This window comes from Taudactylus pleione, unplaced genomic scaffold, assembly GCF_031769625.1.
Source record: "Taudactylus pleione unplaced genomic scaffold, aTauple2 ptg000130l, whole genome shotgun sequence".
NCBI lineage: Eukaryota > Metazoa > Chordata > Amphibia > Anura > Myobatrachidae > Taudactylus > Taudactylus pleione.
In genome coordinates, this window is record NW_028284532.1 from 8186212 (window position 1) to 8206667 (window position 20456).

The window sequence follows — 20456 nt, forward strand, 5'->3', positions numbered from 1 at the left end:
AGCACATTTCTCATTTTACTAAAAATATAAGATACCATTGAAATTCACAATTTGAAATGATATGGATTAAATTAAAATGTCAAAAAAATAAACACAAAATTTTAAAAAAATATAAACTATACCGTATGTTTCCTTAAACCTATTCATGTGGTGCATCAGATTGTGGCTTTTTATGTTGGGTCTGCACAGACGTTGTAATGATTAGCATTACTGCCTCACAGCACTGAGGTCGTGGGTTTGATTCCCACCACGGCCCTAACTGTGTGGGGTTTGTATAGTCTCCCTGTGCTTGCGTGGGTTTCCTCCAGGTACTCCGGTTTCATCCACACTCCAAAAATATACTGGTAGGTTAATTGGTTTCCAAGTAAAATTAACCCTAGTTTGTACTTTGTATATGTGGTAGGGAATATAGATTGTAAGCTCCACTGGGGCAGGGACTGATGTGAATATTCTCGGTAAAGCGCTGTAGAATATGTGTGCGCTATATAGATAACTGGTAATAAATAAATAATAAATGTTCTAAACTAAAAAAAATTTTGTTTTATAAATATCTTAATACTGGCCTGAAAAATATTGTTTATAACTCAAAAACTGCATTAGAGTAAAAAAAAAAACAGTAATATATGTGTGCAGAGAATAAAAGTAAATGGTAAGGTAATTTGCATTAGATCACTTGACATGGAATGACCCCAGTTTGGATTCCCTAGGAGCTAAGGGCCTGATTCAGAGGTGTACGCTATTGCGCAGTAGCTGCTTCTTTGGACGCAGTGGCTGTGTAATAATAATACAGCAGGAGGAATCTTGTGTCAATAGACCCCTCCTGCCGGCTTCTGTGATCCCAGGCACGCAACCTTCAGGTAACTCAGGATGGCTGGTGTTTTCATGCAGCTGAAGTCAGTGAAGGTGCGTGCAAGGACACAGCCACTGGCTTTAGCACACCCAGAAAGCAGGGATGACTCCCCTCTGTATTCTGGGAAGCTGCCTGACACATGCGCAATGGCTAAAAATAGCTCAATCTGTGTAAATGTCTGCATAAATCTCTGAATCTGGCCCAAGGTGTGTACATTGTGGGGACTTTGATCAGATTTGTGAGAGATACAATGTGAACTAGGCACACAGTGTGACATATAGGGAGAGATGTATCAAGCAAGGTAAAGAATGGAGAAGTGGTCAAGTGGAGGTGTTGCCCATAGCAACCAATCAGCTTCGGCCTATTATTTTTTAGACTGTACTTGAAAAAGGATAGATGCTGAATGGCTGGTATGGACAACATCTTCACTCTTTACACTTGATACATCTCCCCCATAATGTGAACTGGGAACGCAGTGTGGCATATAATGTGCACTGGGGAACGCAGTGTGGCATACAATGTGAACTGGGGAGCGCAGTGTGGCATACACAGTGTGGTATATGATGTGAACTGAGGAAACAGGGCCTGATTCAGAGCCGGACGCTCTGAACGAGCGCCCGCTCTGAATCTGGGCGTTTTTTGTTTTTTTTTGGTGCGTCCTCCTGGACGCTCGCATAGCTGTGGGTTACTACCCCCAGCTTATGCGAGCATCCATGATGATGGTCGCGATGGTCAAGACCATCGCGACCATCGGGCTTGCGACGAGACCCTGCGGTAGGGTCTCGCTGCCGCAAGCCCTGGAGTGATTTTGGCTCTATCAGAGCCAAAATCACTCCCACTAACATCACTAGTGATGTCAGTGGGGCCGGACCCAGACGGTAGACGTTCCCATGGGAACGCCTCCGTCTGGGCAGCCACGCCCCGGCACGCCCACCAAAGGGGGCGTGCTGTCACTCACCATCGACAGCACGCCCCCTTTGGTGCAAGACCCCGAGCGAAAGCTTCCCCGTCGCTCGCCGGGTCTCGCGCATGCGCACGACGGAGCAGCCTCCGTCGTGCGCATGCGCATTTGGGTACCATCGACCCGCTTCTGAGCGTCCTGCACTCGCGAGCGGGTCTGAATGAGACCCACAGTGTGGTATACAATAACAACTGGGGCAAAGTGTGGCATACAATGTGAAATGGGCGCAGTGTGACGTACAATGTAAACTGGGGGCACAGTGTGGCATAAAATGTCAACTGGGAACACATTGTGGCCTCCAATTTGATCTGGAGATGCAGTGTGGCATACAATTTTAACTAGGGGCACAGTATGGCATAATATAGTGTTTCCCAAACGTATTCCTCAAGGAGCACTAACAGTGCATGTATCCACAGAATCACAAGTGAAATAATTAGCTCCACCTGTGTTTTTTTTTTTTAATGTGTCAGCCAGTAATGAATACACCTGTCCACCCACTGGAAAATGGAAACCATGCACTGTTAGTGCTCCCTGATGAATGAGTTTGGTAAAGACTGGTATACAATGTGAAATGAGGGCACGGCATGGTATACAATATGGACTCTAATTACTTGCAATATGCAGCCAATAATTTAATTCATATTTGTATTTTAACCTCCATAAACTTCTTTATATAAACTCTGTCACTGCTGTAAAGGATGGGGGGTGGGGGGTAGGGAGTCCCAATAACATGACTGTATTGGGCCCAAAAATGTTGGCTGCTGGGACTAATGAGGTGAACAGTACATGTTGTGTCCCAATAGGTGATGTTGGCTATCAGTGCACAAGTCTCTCAACTATTCAATGTAGTTTACCAACATGCCTAGACAGCAACTGCTCATGACATACTAAGAGTCATTAGAAGAGTGGAAAAGTGTGTCTAGGGTGTATTATACAGAGCTGGCAATACAGTACTGTATGTATAGTTTGGTGACAACATTACAATATGTGTTTTGTACATTACATAGCAAATGGAAAGAACAAAATAATAATAAATATTGCAGCTGTATAAAGTGATCCAAGGGTTAACAAGTACAGCTTATAGATGTATGATAAGTAGTGTCAGCAGCCCACCACCCCACAGATCTGTGCTCCACACATCAGGCTGATGTTACCTCCCACATCTTACTATACCAACCTACTACATATCTGTTAGTTTGACATTTTATGAGACTTTCCCCCACTCCTCTCTTGCTAGGGCAGAGATAAGACAGAATCATTAATTCCTTTGACATTATTTCATTAATTTCATGTGTCAGTGAGTGTTTTTTTGTATTCTTTGTAAAGCTTTCTGATTTGTTAGCAGTCAATGCAATACTTAGTACAATTGTTATTAGTATTATCATTTATTTTCACAGTATAGTGTAAGCATATTCTCTTGCATTGATTTACACAGCACCATCTTCAACATCAATACATTGGTGAGTGCCCAAGACTGGCCTTTGTGCCCTGGGCAACCCTGATTTTTAGCTCATGTGAAGCAGGGTGTCGGTATGGTATCCTCCTCTTCATAGTCTAGAGCTAGCCTGTGATATTAGCTGTGCTAAACCCTAGGCCATTACCATTTGGGAAGAGTAGCAGCTGCAGATTCACAGATAAGAAGCTGCCGGTGCTGTCCGTCCAGGTCATAAATCAGCGCATAGTAAGTGGGCACCATGGTGACAATAAAGACTCTCTAAACCCTGGTCTAGATTTGCATAGTGGTCATGCCTGTCCTATAAATGCCTTTCTTGATACCTTTTTTTAATGTGGGTTAGGCTCTTTTATGGAGGATTACACACTAGTACATCAGTCCATCTTCACACTAGTACATTTTTAGCACATTCCCTGCATAATACCCTAGTGGCTTGCTCAAAGCAGTTATATAGTAATAAGTCCCATATTTACTAATAGTTTCAATCTCTACTGGAATACTTCAGTAAGCATGTATAAGGAGGAGACATCCAAAGCACTGGTATGGCTACAGCACTCTTTCAGCCAGGAGCCAGCTGTCATTTTTTACCTGTGCTTTGAATGTCTCCACTCCTCAAACATCATTACAAAAAACATTCAAGCAAAAGCTGCTACTAATATTAAACACGGGACCTGACAGCCAGGGTTCCATGTGAACAGAATTTGGCAATGATGTACCAGTGTGGAGGAGTCAGGGGGTAAACGTTTTTTAAGTGAAGTATCTGGATTTGGACAATCTGCCTAGTGTAGTCAATCAGCATGTCCCTAGTAACTATGCATTGTGGTAAAAGGGACAGTCTTCCACAGACTGTTATGGGAGAGACTAATACTTTCCCTGAGAGTCTATATCCTCAGACAGGGTTACTCCCTCACTTATCTTTACACACAGAACACATGTATATCACATTGGTGTGATTGTTTAGGTAGTTATTTCTTGGGAGGATGCATAAGCAGCATATCTTGTGTTGGGGGCAGGGTGACCGATGTCGAGTTATTTGGCTGGTGACCTAGAGAGGGACAACAGTGTCTAGTCAGAGAGACAGGGTCGTGATAATATTTTTGTTGGTGTGATGGCTGGAACCAAAGCTTATGCGGACTGTAACATTCTGACATTCCTGAATAAACTACAGCAAACTTTTTCAGCAAGACCTGTGTGTGCATCATTTTTTACTGTGTTTTCCACAAGTAGTGTAAAGGCCCCCATACACGGTGCGATTCGAAGTTGGTAAGATGATGTGTTGTACAATAGCCCTTGAAATTCTTCCCTTGAAATTCTCCAAACTATGTGGTCAAATGGTGTACGATTGATCGTTACGATCATAGGATAAGATGCATAGAAGTGCACAGCTATGCGAGCGGCCAGGAGGCCGCTCCCAAAAAAAAAATAAAACTCCCTGATTCAGAGCGAGCGCTCTTTCAGAGCGTCCGCCTCTGAATCAGGGCCGGTATCTTGAGATTGGGGGTGGCATGAAATGTCAACATTCAGAATGTCTGCAATCATCATGTCGACCTGGTTTAAATATCGATATTCAGGATGTCAACATGTTCAGAATGTCAACACTGACATTGTGAATGTCGACTGTCAGAATGTCAATACTGATTTTCAAGCCCACCTGTTTGTCTCTGTGTACGATGTGGTCAGTACTAGACAGCATATATATATTTTTTTATTTCCTGTATATTTGAGGAAATCATATGGTAATTATATTACTCTTTAACCCACATAAATCATTTGATTCTATGGGCCAAATGTAATAGGCTGAGAGTTTAGAAAAAGTGAGGGGTTTAATTTACTAAGAATCGTGTTGGCCGAGATTACATTTGAACAGATTCCCACAAACACGCGTGAGTTTTCCCTGACCAAACTCGCAAATTTGCCAAGAGGTGAGTTTTGCAAAATCGTGTTTTTCGATGGTGTATGCAAACGTGTTTTGTCATGTGAGTTTTAGGAAAAACATTTGTGAGAATGGATTTGTTTATAAAACATGTGTGAAAATGGTTGTGTTTATAAGACACGTGTGAGAATGGATGTATTTAGAAAACACACAGGAGAATGGTTGTGTTTATAAAACACACAGGAGAATGGTATTCAATGCATCATCCTAGAAACATGTTCTAATTGAAGCAGTCACATCATGTACACACTGTCTAAGCATATAAAAACACAACAAACAGCTCAACTTTTGAGGGTTTTGTTGGTTGGAGGTTGCAGAGGGACAGTGAGGAGTTTGTTTAGTGGTGTAGGAGAGTTTTTGGCTACTGGAATAGATTGCAGGTTGGTATGTGGAATAGTTTTGTGCTTATTTATTTTCTTGTCATATATCTGTTTGTCACATTTTTCTTTTTTTCTTGATTGTGTTTTTTTCTTTTGCCCTGTCAGTGTTTTTTTGTATGTGGCATGTGTGTGGGTAGTAGGAGAGGAGGTTTGTGTTCGTTTGTCTTTTTTTTCTTTGTTTGTTTGCATTTGTATAAGGAGGGGGAAAGGAATATGTCCAGGGCAGAGGAGAGGCAGGGAGAGAGTGAGGTGGAGAAGGTTGCATCTCAAGAGGCCCTATAGAGCAGTACAGGCAGCAGTGTTGAGGCGCCCAGGCAAAAGGGGCAAGATCAATATAGGGTGCAATGTGAATTTTTCTGTGGAGTAGAACATGGTCCTTGTGCAGGAGGGCATGAAATCCCACCATGTGCTGTTTGGACGAAAGGCTGCCAGCAGATTGACCCGCCGCAAGAATGCCATATCACCCAGGACATTAGGCATGCACGCAATGCTAAAAATGTTACCATGACTACATGTCACTCTGACTCCTGGCTAGGGAAGCAGATGCAGGTATCCATTAGTGGCTGAAATGCGGCCATTACCAGAGCTACTGTATGTATCGTGAGAATGTTGACTGGTATATCACGAGAACTCTACTGGTCACAGACTGAAAATTACCAGTAGCCAGAGACTGAGTGGGAACGTGCTGTGTCAGGGTCTAGGTCCAGTTTGACTTGGTCATCTAAATGGAATATGTTGTTACAGTTCATCTGAAACATCTGTTTGACTTCACCATAGGCCAATGCATTCAGGTTCAAACACATCCAAAAAAATGTGGCCCTTAACAGCCTTTGTGATACCTGCATTATCTCCATTTCTGCTCAGTTTCTTGCTCCTAGGTCCTTCCAGCCTGGTGGTAGAGCCTCTGAAATCCCAGCCACATGCAATGAATACCAATGGTAGTATATATTGCCATTTTTGCTTCAAACAAATCAATGCAGCTCATTTAGCCCCTTTAATAGGCATCATCATTGTTTTCCCACTAAACTTGAAACACCTGTGAACACATGTAAACACATCCAAACGCACACAAACACTCACCTCAGGTGGTTGTCTATTTGAAAAGTCTATTTTGTTGAGAGTTTAGTCATTTCTCATGCGAGTTTCAAAACTTGATTCTTGGTAAATTTGCATGTTGTTTCACTTTCTATGAAAGTACTTCCGAGTTTGGGCGATGGTGTATTTGGTTGTGTTTTGTAAACTCATGTCTGTTTCCTGCGAGTTCACATGTGTTTGCCCTTAGTAAATTTGCAAGTCGGAAAAACAGGCAAAACTTGCGTGAGATTGTAAACTCGCCCAAACACGATTCTTAGTAAATTTACCCCTGATAGTTTAGCAGTGAATTCTCATATTGGTCAAGTTTTATCTTCAAAATAGGAAAACATCTGGATGAGATTTTAAATTGTGAAAGTTTGTTGAGTCTGAAAAACATGCGAGTTTGCTCTGTTGATTTGTACTCTGACTCTATTATATTGGCCGAGTTTGAAAAGTGTGAGAAAACGCTCACATTTTCTAAACTCTCACCCCATTACATTTGGCCCCTTGTGTCCAATATTGAGGAAAACCTCAATCAACAGATTCCTGTTGACTGACAGGTTATATTATTTTCCATTCTCTGGCTATGTTGGGTTGAGCCCAGTGTTTCCAAGTTCAAGCCCTCTGCCGCCTACCAAGCACAGACTGATCCATAGTGAGTGCCCAGTGGAGAATTATCTGACACCAACCAGGAGCTATTGCAGCAGTTTGACCACACATACTCGGAAGAAAGAATTTCCAGGTGCTGTTGTAGGAGCCTGGAGGTGTCAGAGAGTTACGAGCCCACAGTGCATTGGAATGAGTCAGTTACAGGCGGATACTAATGGAGAGAGGGGTTCCCTTGGAGTGGGGAAGTAAGCACACTCAGGTTTCACAAGGTCAGGCTCAGACTGGGCCACCAGGGATTTGGGGATTCCCCAGTGGGCCCCACTGCTTCATAGCCATAACTGTGGGGTGTGAGGGCGGCGAGTGAGTTCATGCGACAGGCACTAGTCCAGCACCACTGATTCCATTTTTCGAAATCAGTAGTGCCAGTGATGTCACTTGCCATCAGGAGATGGGGAGGGGGGAGACTGGAGCGGCAGAGCTTGGGAAGCAGGCTGAATAAGTCTAAGCTGCTGCAGGGGCAGGTGGAGCAAGATGATGGAAGCAGGAGGAGGAGGAGGCAGGAAGAGCCCAGATACACGGAGATCATGTGACACAGAGGATCCAGGCTGTCATGAGGAGGAGAACAACAAGGTGGTGGATCCATGGAGCCTCATGAGCACCCAGCACACTGAAAAGGCATAGTAAATGCCTTAAATTAAGGTTAGTAGTAGTTGTTGGAATAGAGAGTCAGTGGGCTAAGAAGGAATTGTTTAATTTAGCAGGTTAGTGAAAATACAGGCAGTGTCCCTTCACATGAAGAGATGCATTAGCTCATACTGTAAGTGTGTGTCCTCAAATTATAATACAAAGGATTAAAAAAACAGCAATTACATTTAATATGTTGTATTAGCAAGCATAGTGTGATAATCATCTAATGCATCTTCATGTGAAAGAGAGTATAAAGTAAGGTAATATATATAGGTATACTAGCTGAAGTACCCAACGCTGCACGGGTTTAGATTTTCAAGTTATTAAGTTTTATTATGTGATATCGTCCAAATCCATCCAGTGGAAGGCCCAGAACAGGCTCCCCGGGTCAAAGTTCTGCCCAGCGTATACCAACGGGAGGTCCGACCAATACCTCAACTCCCTAGTATGTCTTCTGAGATCCAATGTTACCACCCTGTGAAGTTTTCACCCAAATCCATTGAATGGAAGGCTCAGAACAGGCCCCCTCGGTCAAAGTTCTGCCCAGCATACACCAATGGGCGCTCTGACTGGGACCCTAACCCCCTAAAACCTGGCCAGGATCCAACTGGACCACCTCGCATTGGTTTCATCCCAGTCTGTGCAGGGGTGTATCTTCAAGTTATTAAGTTTTATTATGTGATGTCGTCCAAAGTCATCCAGTGGAGGCCCAGAACAGGTTCCCTAGGTCAAAGTTCTACCTGGCGGACTTCACTGTGATGTCTGATCGAGATTCCAACCTTTCCATTAGGCGTCCCAGACCAATTTTCACCCCTTTGTGAAGTTTTAATCCAAATCCATCCAGTGGAAGGCCCAGAACAGGTTCCCGAGTCAAAGTTCTGCCCAGCGTACAACAACGGGAGGTCTGACCGGGACCTCAACACCCTAGTATGTGATCTGGGCTCCAATGTTACCACTCTGTGAAGTTTTCATCCAAATCCATCCAGTGTAAGCCTCAGAACAGACTCCTCAGGTCATGGACAGGCTCTCTGGGTCAAAGTTATGCCTGGCGTACTCCGCCGTAAGGTCCGACCGGGACCCCAACCACACCATTAGGCATCCCAGTCCAACTGTGAAGTTTTTATCCAAATCCATCCAGTGGAAGGCCCAGAACAGGCTCCCAGAATGAGTCAAAGTTCTGGCCTACATACACCAAAAGGTGGTCGAACCGGGACCTTAATCAGGCACCATCAGCGCCGGCTGTTGCAATAATGTGTTTTTTGCTTAAGGCGAGTCGCAATAAACAAAAAACACTTTATTGCACCAATTGCTGGCAGTACCTACACTGTTTTGCACCGACCGCTGCCTGGAGTTATGCAATGTGGTAGTGAGAGAACAGCATGTAGAGGAGTAGGCAGGCGCAGCCAAAAGACCCAGGAGGTAAGTGGAGCCGAAGTGATGTGGGGGCGAGAGCTGGAGAGACATTGCAAGGCTGTAAGGAGAAACAGTGGGGGTTGACTGAACAGGCAGAGGGGGAATGACAGAAGATACAGTGGGGGCTGGCAGTAGAGACAGTGTGGTCTGGCAGGAGAGACAGGGGGCTGGCTGGAGAGACAGACTGACTGGAGCTAGAGAGAAACTGGGGGTCTGGAGAAAGCCAGAGCCACTGGGGGTAGGGGGGTGCAACACCATCTGGTATAAACTTACACCCCTGCCTCTCTAAGTTATCCTACCCAATTACTACCCTTCTACACTGTTCACATAAAACTTACATGTGTTTTATATTATACTCAAAAAACTCTGACACCATACCATCATTAATGTATGATTGCATATAGCCCCACTAAGCACTTTCTACCCTACCAGCACAGATGGTGTAATGGTTAGCATGACTGCCTCACAGCCCTGAGGTTGTGGGTTCAATTCCCACCACGGTCCTAACTGTGTGGAGTTTGTATATTCTCCCTGTGCTTGCGTGGGTTTCCTCCGGCACTCTGGTTTTCTCCCACACTCTAAAAATATACAGGTACAGTAGGTTAATTGGCTCCCACAAAAAAATTAACCCTATTGTGTGCGTGTACATGTGGTAGGGAATATAGATTGTAAGCTGATGATGGCCAAATATTCTCTGTAAAGCGCTAGGAATATGTGTGCTATATAACTAACTGGTAATAAATAAATAATATATAATATGTTGAACTTAACCTCATGTACAGCTTGTGAACAGTACCTCACTGTCTGTATGTTAATACCCAATTTCAATTAATTATTATAATTCATCACAATTGTAAAGGTCCATGCCATATGTCGGCACTATAAAAAACAGGTTATAATAATATGGTTCAGTGCAACTTTTTATGTCCCGTCCTGAATATAAATTAAACAAAATAAATTCAGTTTTGTTACTAAATTTAAAAAAAATGAAAAAACAAACAAAAACCTATGTCAGGTTTGAATGTGAAACTTATTTAGCTTAGACATAGCAAGGGTTCATCATAATAAATAATCCAGAAAGTTACGTTTTGTGACTGAAGCATTTTATTTAGCATAGCATACATTCTGCAGATATAGTATACAGTAAATAAATACATAATGTTGTTTTCATGAAGTGAATCATGTTAGTGAGTAAATGGATATTTGATGGTCAAGTATTGTATTGCTATGATAGAAGCTTCTGATTTGGCCCTTCCCCCAGCCCTCCTACACAGCCCTGACATACAGAGAAAGAGGCTTATTGCAATGTGTATGTGGGTGGAAATCAGCAGCAACAGCTCGCAGACCTGAGGCAAGGGAAACCCACAGAAAATCAGCAAGAGAGCTAGACAGAGAGGAAGAGGGACATGAGAGAGGCGGATAGATTGTAGACACTGGCTGCAGGAATAGACAGAGAGCAGGGAGACCAGGGAACAACAGGGGACATAGATTATGGCCAAGTATCTATTTCATTTATAGATCAGTACCAAAGCGATAGAACTTAGTACAATTATACAGCAGCTGCATCATCTAGACAACTCATTTAGACGTTTTTCTCAGAAAGTTTCTTCTCCCCATTTCTAGGTGATACTGTGCCTAATACTATACAAAATAACCCCACTACATGGCGGAGAGGGCAAGCAGATCAGAGGACCTGAAGCGGGCATCCAAAGCAAGGCAAGTAAGTTAGCAAAAGTGAACAGATGTGCACTGTTATGTATAGTATATGCAGAGCCTAATGTATTATTATTCTAGACCTTGTCATTTCTTGTGTGTCAGGTGTTTTTTGCATTTAAATGTTTTTCCATTATAGTTATGGCCTTTTCACTGTGTTTAGTGTAGTTATCAGTTCAGTTCAAGCATTAAATTGACTATTCTTTCTAGTTCTAAATATATTTTGTTGTTTCTTCATTATTTAACTTTATTTGGCTTTAAACCCAGTGTTATATGATTCAAATTTCTCTTTTGGTTTTATCTTGCATTTTTCTTCTTACCGTTCTTGGAAATGAAGATCTGCAAGCAGGATTAATACTATGCCTGACATTATACAGCTTTGTCTGTAAAGGTGGAACCTCAATAACAATGTATATTATAACCCTAATAGGAAAAAATTCCACTATTTTCATCCACATGTTGAATTGTGCAGTTCGAGAATGAGTATGACAGGCAGGTGACTATATTTTGGCTTGAAGGTGTAATCTGATACCACTGAATATTGTAATTTGTGAATTTGATGTTTCACACTTAGGGGTTTATCTATCAAAGCTCGATGTGAGATAAAATTGTGAGATATATCACCAATCAGCTTCTAACTTACATTTTGCAGGCTGTGTTTAAGAAATGATAGTTTGGAGTTGATTGGTTGGTGATATATATTTCATAATTTGATGTCACATCAAGCTTTGATACATATGCCCCATAATACTTGCTCTGTGACAGGCAAATTGGAGATAAGTTTACTGAACTGTAGACACTATATTTTGTGGTCCTGGTTGTTCGGCATGTGACTGGCATACTGTACATGGAATATAAAGCATTTTAATTCCCCATTGTAACAATAAATGTATACAGCAGGAAGGTCCACTGGGGAAGGTACATGTTAAAACAGCATGTGTACATGACTACGATCCTGCAAGATATTCATGTGCAGCTTATTAGCTGTGATTCCAGAGCAATACATATTAAACTGAAAGTATAATTGATCAGACAAACCTAATTGCACATTTTCCAGTATAACTCTTTAAATTAATTATATTATAATTGTATAACTTGCATTGTATATTACATTGTTTAGATCAGCCTCAGTTGCCATAGTATAAGTACTGTACTGGGCGAAATGCATCATGTTGGAAGCTTTGTGAGGAAACTTTGTTGGGTGAATTTACATCTGCAAATCTTGTTACTTCATTTTCTTATAACTGAATAAACTGCATGTTGTTATGCATAACATTTTAGTTAACCATCTATTTAATCACATGATCCAGTTGAACTTCTTGCAGTGTGCATTAATATCCAGTAGTTCAGTAGCGCTTAAGTCACATCAAAAGTGCATGTTTTGGCGCATAGCTAATAAAAAGCCTGCTGACTGTGAGCCCAGTGACGTGGCAGTGCGGGCGTAAGCCATACCCTTTTTTACTTCTAAAGCTTTCACCCTGGTAGGACCAAAAATTTAGTTTTTTGCTTAGCCCAGGTAACATTACTACATGGTAGCTAAACAATTGTGGATAGGTAATGTGTGTCATTTAATGTTTAAGTACAGTCATACTTGCCTACCCTCCCAGAATGTTCAGGAGACTTCCAAATTGTTGCAGTGTCCCACGTACTCCCGGAAGAGTAGGTGATCCTCTCGCATCCCACCCACTTCATAGTAAAAAGGGTGGGTCATGGAGCATAAAGCCATCATTGGTACTTGAGGAGGGATCAGGCCAATATGACATAATTCTAAAGGGGCATATCCACTACACGACAGTGGAACGACTGTACTATTACAACATTGTAATCATGCAATCGCTCATCATCCTGTGCAGTGGGTAATGTGCCCTACGATATGTAGGTCAGTGCAGGCATCCTCCCTCATCTTCAAACATGCACAACTTGTCGATATCGTCAGGTTGGCCTGTGTGTTCAGGCAATGACAAATGCTGATAACGACTAGCGGGAGCGCACATCGCTGATTGTTTGACACTTTACTGCACGATTAATGAATGATTAATGAGTGATTGAACGATCTCGATGTTGTAATCTTTCAATCGCTCATTTTTCTCGTCTAGTGGATACGCGCCTTAAGAGAATTGCATCATTATGGCCACTTCCTCTGTTCATAGACCTGCGATTCGTGACATTATGTCACAAGGTAGCCTTAATGATGAGAATAATCAGCTGCATCTGCCCTCCTGGCACTCCTGGAGTGGAGAAAAAAAATGTCAGCAAGTATAAGTACAAATAAAAGAAATTAAGAGATGTCTAAAAAGGAGGTAGGGTAATATATCAGAACATGTACAGTAGATATCCCTTTGTGTTGATAACCATTTCTATACAGTTATCACAATGGGAACATGCTAAGGAAAAGATGCATATTTATTATTTAGCAAAAATCCCTTTTGCCATTAATAGCTAGACATGTGCGCGGACCCCCGTGTTTTGGTTTTGGTTCTAATCCATCATCATGTTTTGATTTTGTCAAAACCACCCTCAAGTGTTTGGTTCGGGTTTGGATTACTTTAAAAGTGATAAAAATCATTAAAAACAGCTACAATCTTGTAATTTGGACATGTTTACATGCAACACAAACCCCAAGTTCGGCTTTTAAATCCAAGTTCCAAACTTACAGCAGTCCCGAGCCGGGACTCTGTTCTACTTGGAACCCCAAAGTGATTCCGAACTGAGGGCCTGATTCAGAGCCGGACGCTCTGACAGAGCGCTCGCTCTGAATCAGGGCCGTCCTTCTTATTTTTCAGAGCGGCCTCCTGGCCGCTCGCATAGCTGTGGGTGACCACCAACAGCTATAGCGAGCGGCCAGGAAGATGGTCGCGATGGTCAAGACCATTGCGACCAACGGGCTTGCGACGAGACCCTTGTGGTAGGGTCTCGTTGCCGCAAGCCCAAGAGTGCTGTCGGCTCTAACAGAGCCGAAAGCACTCCCACTGACATCACTTGTGATGTCAGTGGGGCCGGCCCCAGATGGTAGGCGTTCCCATGGGAACGCCTCCGTCTGGGCAGCCACGCCTCCGGCCCACCAAAGGGGGCGTGCTGTCACTCAACATCGACAGCATGCCCCCTTTGGTACGAGACCTGGAGCAACTGCTTGCCCGTCGCTATCCGGGTCTCGCGCATGCGCATGATAGAGCCGGCTCCGTCGTGCGCATGCGCACTGGGCCACCATCGACCCGCTTGCGAGCGGGTCTGAATCAGGCCCTGAGTTTGGCTTTTAAATCCGAGTTCCATACTTACAGCAGTCCCGAGCCGGGACTCTGTTTTACTTGGAACCCCAAAGTGATACCGAACTGGTACTTTATTTGACTCAGAACCCCTATGTGTGGGTGTGTTAATTTTTCAGATAAACTGAACTGCACATCTCTGTTAAAACAAGTGTTTTGCCAGCGCTGTGGCTTTTTGAACATTTCTCCCAGAAATAACAAAGAGTTACTGCCAGTGATAGCTTTCCCATTACTTAACTTGGGGAAGCCTATTTAACAAGTATCGAGCGGTACAAGTAGCATCACAATAAGGTTCTATGATCGCCATCTCTCTATGGTTGGTAACAGGGCCGGACTGGGACCAAAAATAGGCCCTGGCATTTAAAGAGCACACAGGCCCACCTCGCGTCAGCATCTGTCTCCTGGCATAGACTCCTCCCCTAACTATTCCTGACCCCTCCCACTTCTTAGTCTATGCTCTTACAAATGTAATTAATATTAGAACAACAGACAAGTACACATCATTATCTATTAAAATACATACAACAGAGCACATCCTGCATGGGAGTCAAACATTTGGTATTGTGTTGGTTCTGTTAAGCTGTATACACACCTATAGATATATCTGTCCAATTCGTGTGGTGGGACAGAAAATCTGGGAATGTATGGGAGCAAATAACAATAGAAATTTGCTCCCAGATGCTGGAAAATGGACCAGATTTTCTTTCCCACCAGACAGATTGGACAGATATCTATAGGTAAAGCTGGCACTTCACTGGTGTAGGTCATACACAAGAAAGGGGAAAGCATTTTCCCAAGCGATATTTTAGCAGTTGTAGAAGATTAGATAGTGTTCACTGTAGGACTTTTTTAGGGCAGGGGTGCTGAATGCAGAGGACACCTCTGTGCACACCAAAGCAGAGCCACAACTACACATTTTAACAAAAGAGCATTTGTGCCGCCAACCATAGGGGAAGCAGGGAGAGCGCGTAGTTTTGCTGGGAAGGGGCGTAGCCACCTAATATTTCACATTACGTCACACAGTAGTGTCCCTTTTCACATTACGTCACACGGTAGTGCCCCATAGTCACGTTACGTCACACAGTAGTGTCCCTTTTTCACGTTATGTCACAGTAGTGTCCCTTATTCACATACACATATAATATTTATGTGCAAATATTCATATAAAATAGAAATATAATAAACAATATATTGTATACAATATTAATACTACATGGATCTGCAGGTTTGAAATAGCAACATACTTAAAGGAATAGAGAGACAGGAAAAAGAGAGGAGGAAAGGGGGGAGCCAGGAGAAAAGGAGAGGATGAATTTGGGCAGCTGGGGAGAGAGAAGGAAAGAGGGGACCCAACATAGGAGAATTAGGGAGAGCCAGGAGAGAGAGAGGAGGAATAGGAGGAACTGGGGTAGAGAGAGAGAATATGGGGAGCCAGGAGAGACATAGGAGAAATATGGGGAGTAGGAAGAGAGAGAAGAAATAGGGAGAGCCGCGAGAGAGTGAAGGAACAGGTTGAGCCGAGAGAAAAGGAGGAGGAACTGAGGAAGCTAGAGAGACATAGGAGAAATAGGGTGAGCTGGGAGAGAGAGAAGGCATAGGGGAAGCTGAGAGAGAGAGAAGGAATTGGGGAGGCCAGGAAAGACATAGGAGAAGGGAGCTGGGTGAGAGTAGGAAGGAATAGGGAAAGACGAGAGAGAGAAGAGGAATAGGGGGAGACGGGAGAGACATAGAAGAAAGGGGAAGCTGGGAGAGTGAAGAGGAATAGGGGGAGACATAGGAGAGGGGGAGACAGGAGAGATGCAGAGGGAGACAGATGGAAGAGGGAAAGAGGGAGAGAGGGAGAGACAGAGATGGGAGAGGGGGAGAGAGAGGGGGGGGAGAGAGAGAGAGGAAGGGGGGGAGGAAGGGGGGGAGAGGGAGACAGACAGGAGAGGGGAGAGAGAGAGAGAGAGACGGGAGGGGGAGAGTGAGACGGGAGACGGAAGAGGGGGAGGTGGGAGAGGGGGAGACGGGAGAGGGGGAGACAGAGACAGGAAGAGGGGAGAGGCGGAGAGGGAAACCGGAGGGGGAGAGAGACACGGAGACGGGAGGGGGAGATGGAAGGGGGAGAGGGAGACAGAGATACTATATGCTGCACACCCCCCCCAAATGACATAGCACATGCTGCGCGTGCACCCCCCCAGGCCCCAACACTGCACCCCGCACAACTGACATTATTTACACATGCTGCTCACCCCCCCTTCCCCCTGCTTCCCAAGGGGGTGCAGTTACCTGGTGAAGCTGCAACAAGCACATGCGCAGCGCAGCACAGCACATCTCCCTGCTGTGCACTTGCCTCATGATCCTGCCCAGTCAGTGCCCAGTTCGGAGGGCGGGCATGGCAGATGGGAGTGGACAGCCTGGCCCCAACCACCGTCCAGAGAGAGGACAGCCCGGACAGACTGACAAGTGCAGCCAGCAGCAGGACGCGGAGGCCGGTCTCAGCCGGCGTCTGGACTCTTCAGTGCGGCTGTGTGCGTGGCCCTGATGGCGGCAGTACAACCTCCCGTACCTCGTCGTGCTCAGCAAGAAGATTCAGGAACGCGCGGCCGCATCATGACGCAGCGTGATGACGTCACTGCGTCATGACGCGGTTGCGCATTCGTACAATCTGTTTACTGAGCAAGGTGCCGCCCGGGAGGCTGTACTGCCGGGTGAGCCTGTGTTCAGCCAAAGCGGCCCATTTGGCCATCGGCCCTTCTGGCATTTGCCAGAAGTGCCCGATGGCCAGTCCGGCCCTGGTTGGTAATACTAGAAGAAAATCATTTAAAAATACTTTGCAACTTTGCTCTTTGAATTAAGCATTTCTTCAATGTCTTAAGAGCAGGAGTATTTTTTTAATAAATTGCATAGAGCAGTATTTTCATACATCTATGAGTTTACAAGAAAAACTTGTTTTTCGTGAAATCTTTAGTAATGTGCTAACATGACTTTTATTATACTAAACCACTGATATATTGGGGTGTATTTACTAAAGGTTGATTTTGTAGTTGATTGAAATTTACTCAAATCAACGCCATGTTTGAATAGCCAAATCGCACATTTACTACCAGTCGTTTTTTTGTCAATTTCAAAATCAACTGGCCGGGACAAGGGGGAGTGGCCAGGCAGGTGACGGGCACTTGTGGGCATGGCGGGGACGGGGCCACTAGATCGCGTCAGTTTGGCCCCGCCCCCGCCAATAATCTAGACATTGTAAAGCAGGGGGCGGGGCCAAAATGACGCAAATCGCGTCACCACCCCCCCCCCGCGCGGCAGGGGTTGCTAAGGTAATTGTGGGGGGGGATAGAAGGGGTGGGTGGCAGCCGGGAGGATTGCCTGCCTTCCCGGGAGGTCGGGAGCGGCACCCAATTTTCGGGAGGCTCCCGCACAATCGGGAGAGTAGGCAAGTATGCGTCTATGTAAAAGTGTCAATGTTTGTTCAATATTCGAGTTTGGTTGGGATGGAAATTGACTTTTAGCCAGAGAAAGGGCAATTTAAGAACATGTAAACTGCAAACAAATCACTGATTTCTCCTGCAGTACCTCGTTATCTATAGGAAGGGTTTGTAAATTAAATATTTTGGGGAAAGGGGGCCTGGACTGCACATCCTAGCTCTTTCTAATGGGATGTGCTACCTAGCTGAGACTTAATATTACAACATAGAAAAAAGAGAAATCAAATGCACCATACAACCATTAATAATTATGCATAATATGCGAGGTTTTTGGCATAAATTTGGCCAAAGTTATGAGCTTACCCATCATCGTCAAGGTATCCTCATCGGGTAAGTCCCAAACACTATGGGGGGTTCATGTCTGGGGCGTGGGGCACCCCCAAACCACCCCAGCCAAACCACACCAGGGCACCACAAAAGAGTGGCTTCTTAGTGTTGAAAGTGTTAGAAAAAATTAAAAATAAATGTGTGAAAATGTAACATAAACAAAGAACAAACATAGAGTGATATAAAGTGTTAAGTGGTTATGCCCCAAAGAAGTCCAGCCAGAGCAGTTCAAGGAGCCCCACGTCCCAAAATTCACCCCATAACTGACTTGCTATATAGTAATATATGCATGTAGGTCTTACCTGTGGCTTTGTTATACAGATTGTGCAGTCAGTAAATGATGGGTCTCTAATTGAAAACATCAGAGGCACGTGGGCGGGGTGCTAGTCCAGATTGAAGGAGTCTCTGCCTTCATGTGTGTATATATATATATATATATACATATATATATTGATGATATTAAAATTGAACCTCAGTCTATACACACCTTCCTATACCTTCTAATATCCTGCCTATACCTTCTAAGGATGATGCTAATTTGCGTACGCAGTCATACAGTAAATAAAGACTTAGACCTGGAATCTGTGGTTCCAAAGCACAAGTATTATTCAAATAAAAGTACAGTCAGTTACACGCAATTGATCCAGACACAATTTAGGCGCAAAGGAATTATAAAGACCCAAGTACAGTATACATACGCAGCGCTTCCGGTACCAGATGTTAGGCATCAGCAAGAAACCCCTCAGTCAGCATTCAGCAAGAAGACTAAAGACCCAGTGTTTGAGCACACATATTTATACCCCCCCAGAATAGACAGGACAATAGAGAAGTTTGCTGCTGATGTCATTGGTTCCCAGGGGAGAAGCATCTGTTACAAAGCATTTAACAGGCTGGTTCAAATAGACTCTCCCTGCCTCTAACAGCTGGGTGTCTTTCCCTTCCCGCCCCCTGTAACATCCTAACAGTTGTTCATGAAATATACATTTTGTTGCTTGTAGCCTCTGCGATCCATAACTTGAGAATGCATGATGCGACCTCCCCACCGATAACACCAGAATACTGTAAAAAGAGTACGCATCAGTATGAAACCAAACACGACTTGTTTAGCATGTATAAAACTTTAGTTATCAAATATCTTTATTTCTCAGCATTTAAACTAACTAAACCAACTTAAATCATATACTTTAAAGCTTGTTAAACCTTATGTGTGAATATGTAATGTGTGAGTATTCAGGGTTTGATATGAAGACGCTAGTTACCTGGGGAGAGATGCATGCGCATTTAGCTACTAAACGGTATTTTCATTCGGGGTCTTAAGCATAATGTGTGTATGTGAAATGGTGAAAGATGCAATCGCATGATGCTAATAATTGTGCATTCGCTACTGGGTGTCATGTTAGCAGCTCAATTGTGCGTAATGTGCGGTGTTTATGCATGAGATTCCATCTATGATGGACTTAACATATCTATATATATATATATATGTATACATATACACATACATACACACACATATCATTCCTCACTCACAGTTTCAGACTGCAATGCAAATGTGACCTCCAACTGTGAAACTAAACCATCCTGTCTGGGTATGAAACTAAAACCTGTTTGGATTCAGACAAATCCAATTGTGTAGATCAATGCCTGGATTATATTACAATTGCCAACAGGGATTCACAATTTGTATGTAAACACTCACAGTTTCTGGTGCATTGTCTATTCTATTTAGATTATCAAAAACACTGCCATCTGTTCTTAGCTCGTGAGTTGTAACTTAAAGTGACGCTGGTCGCAAAATGGCGTCTTGCAGATTCTTGTTTCTAAAATGGAGTCTAGCTGCCATTCGCAAGATGGCGTCGCGCACACTTCAATTTTAAACTGATCTTGTCTCAGGAAATTATCCAGCTTTGACAATATATATACACACACATACACACACACACACACTATATTAAATATTGTGGGGAAAGGGGGCCTGGACTGCACACCCTAGCTCTTTCTAATGGGATGTGCTACCTAGCTGAGACTTAATATTACAACATAGAAAAAAGAGAAACCAGATGCACCATACAACCATTAATAATTATGCATCATATGCAAGGTTTCTGGCATAAATTTGGCCATCGTCAAGGTAATCTCATTGGGTAAGTCCCTAACACTATAACTGGCAATTTAAGAACATGTAAACTGCAAATAAATCACTGATTTCTCCTGCAGTATCTCATTATCTATAGGAAGGGTTTGTAAATCAAGCAACAATGAAAAACTATGTTTTTCAAAACTCTGGGGATAGTGTTACCTATACCCAGCATCACTG

General features: G+C 43.7%; 1 protein-coding gene across 2 annotated transcripts in view; it reads left to right on the forward strand.

Moving 5' to 3' along the window:
* Positions 1–10734: 10734 nt before the first annotated feature.
* NAB2 (NGFI-A binding protein 2) overlaps positions 10735–20456 on the forward strand; it is a 60770-nt gene continuing 51048 nt past the window's right edge. For both annotated transcript variants that reach the window (XM_088473123.1, XM_088473124.1), the window contains exon 1: positions 10735–11076. In XM_088473123.1, coding sequence (XP_088329249.1) covers positions 11024–11076 — 53 coding nt within the window. In that variant the 5' untranslated portion in view covers positions 10735–11023. The remainder of the gene's footprint in view (positions 11077–20456) is intronic.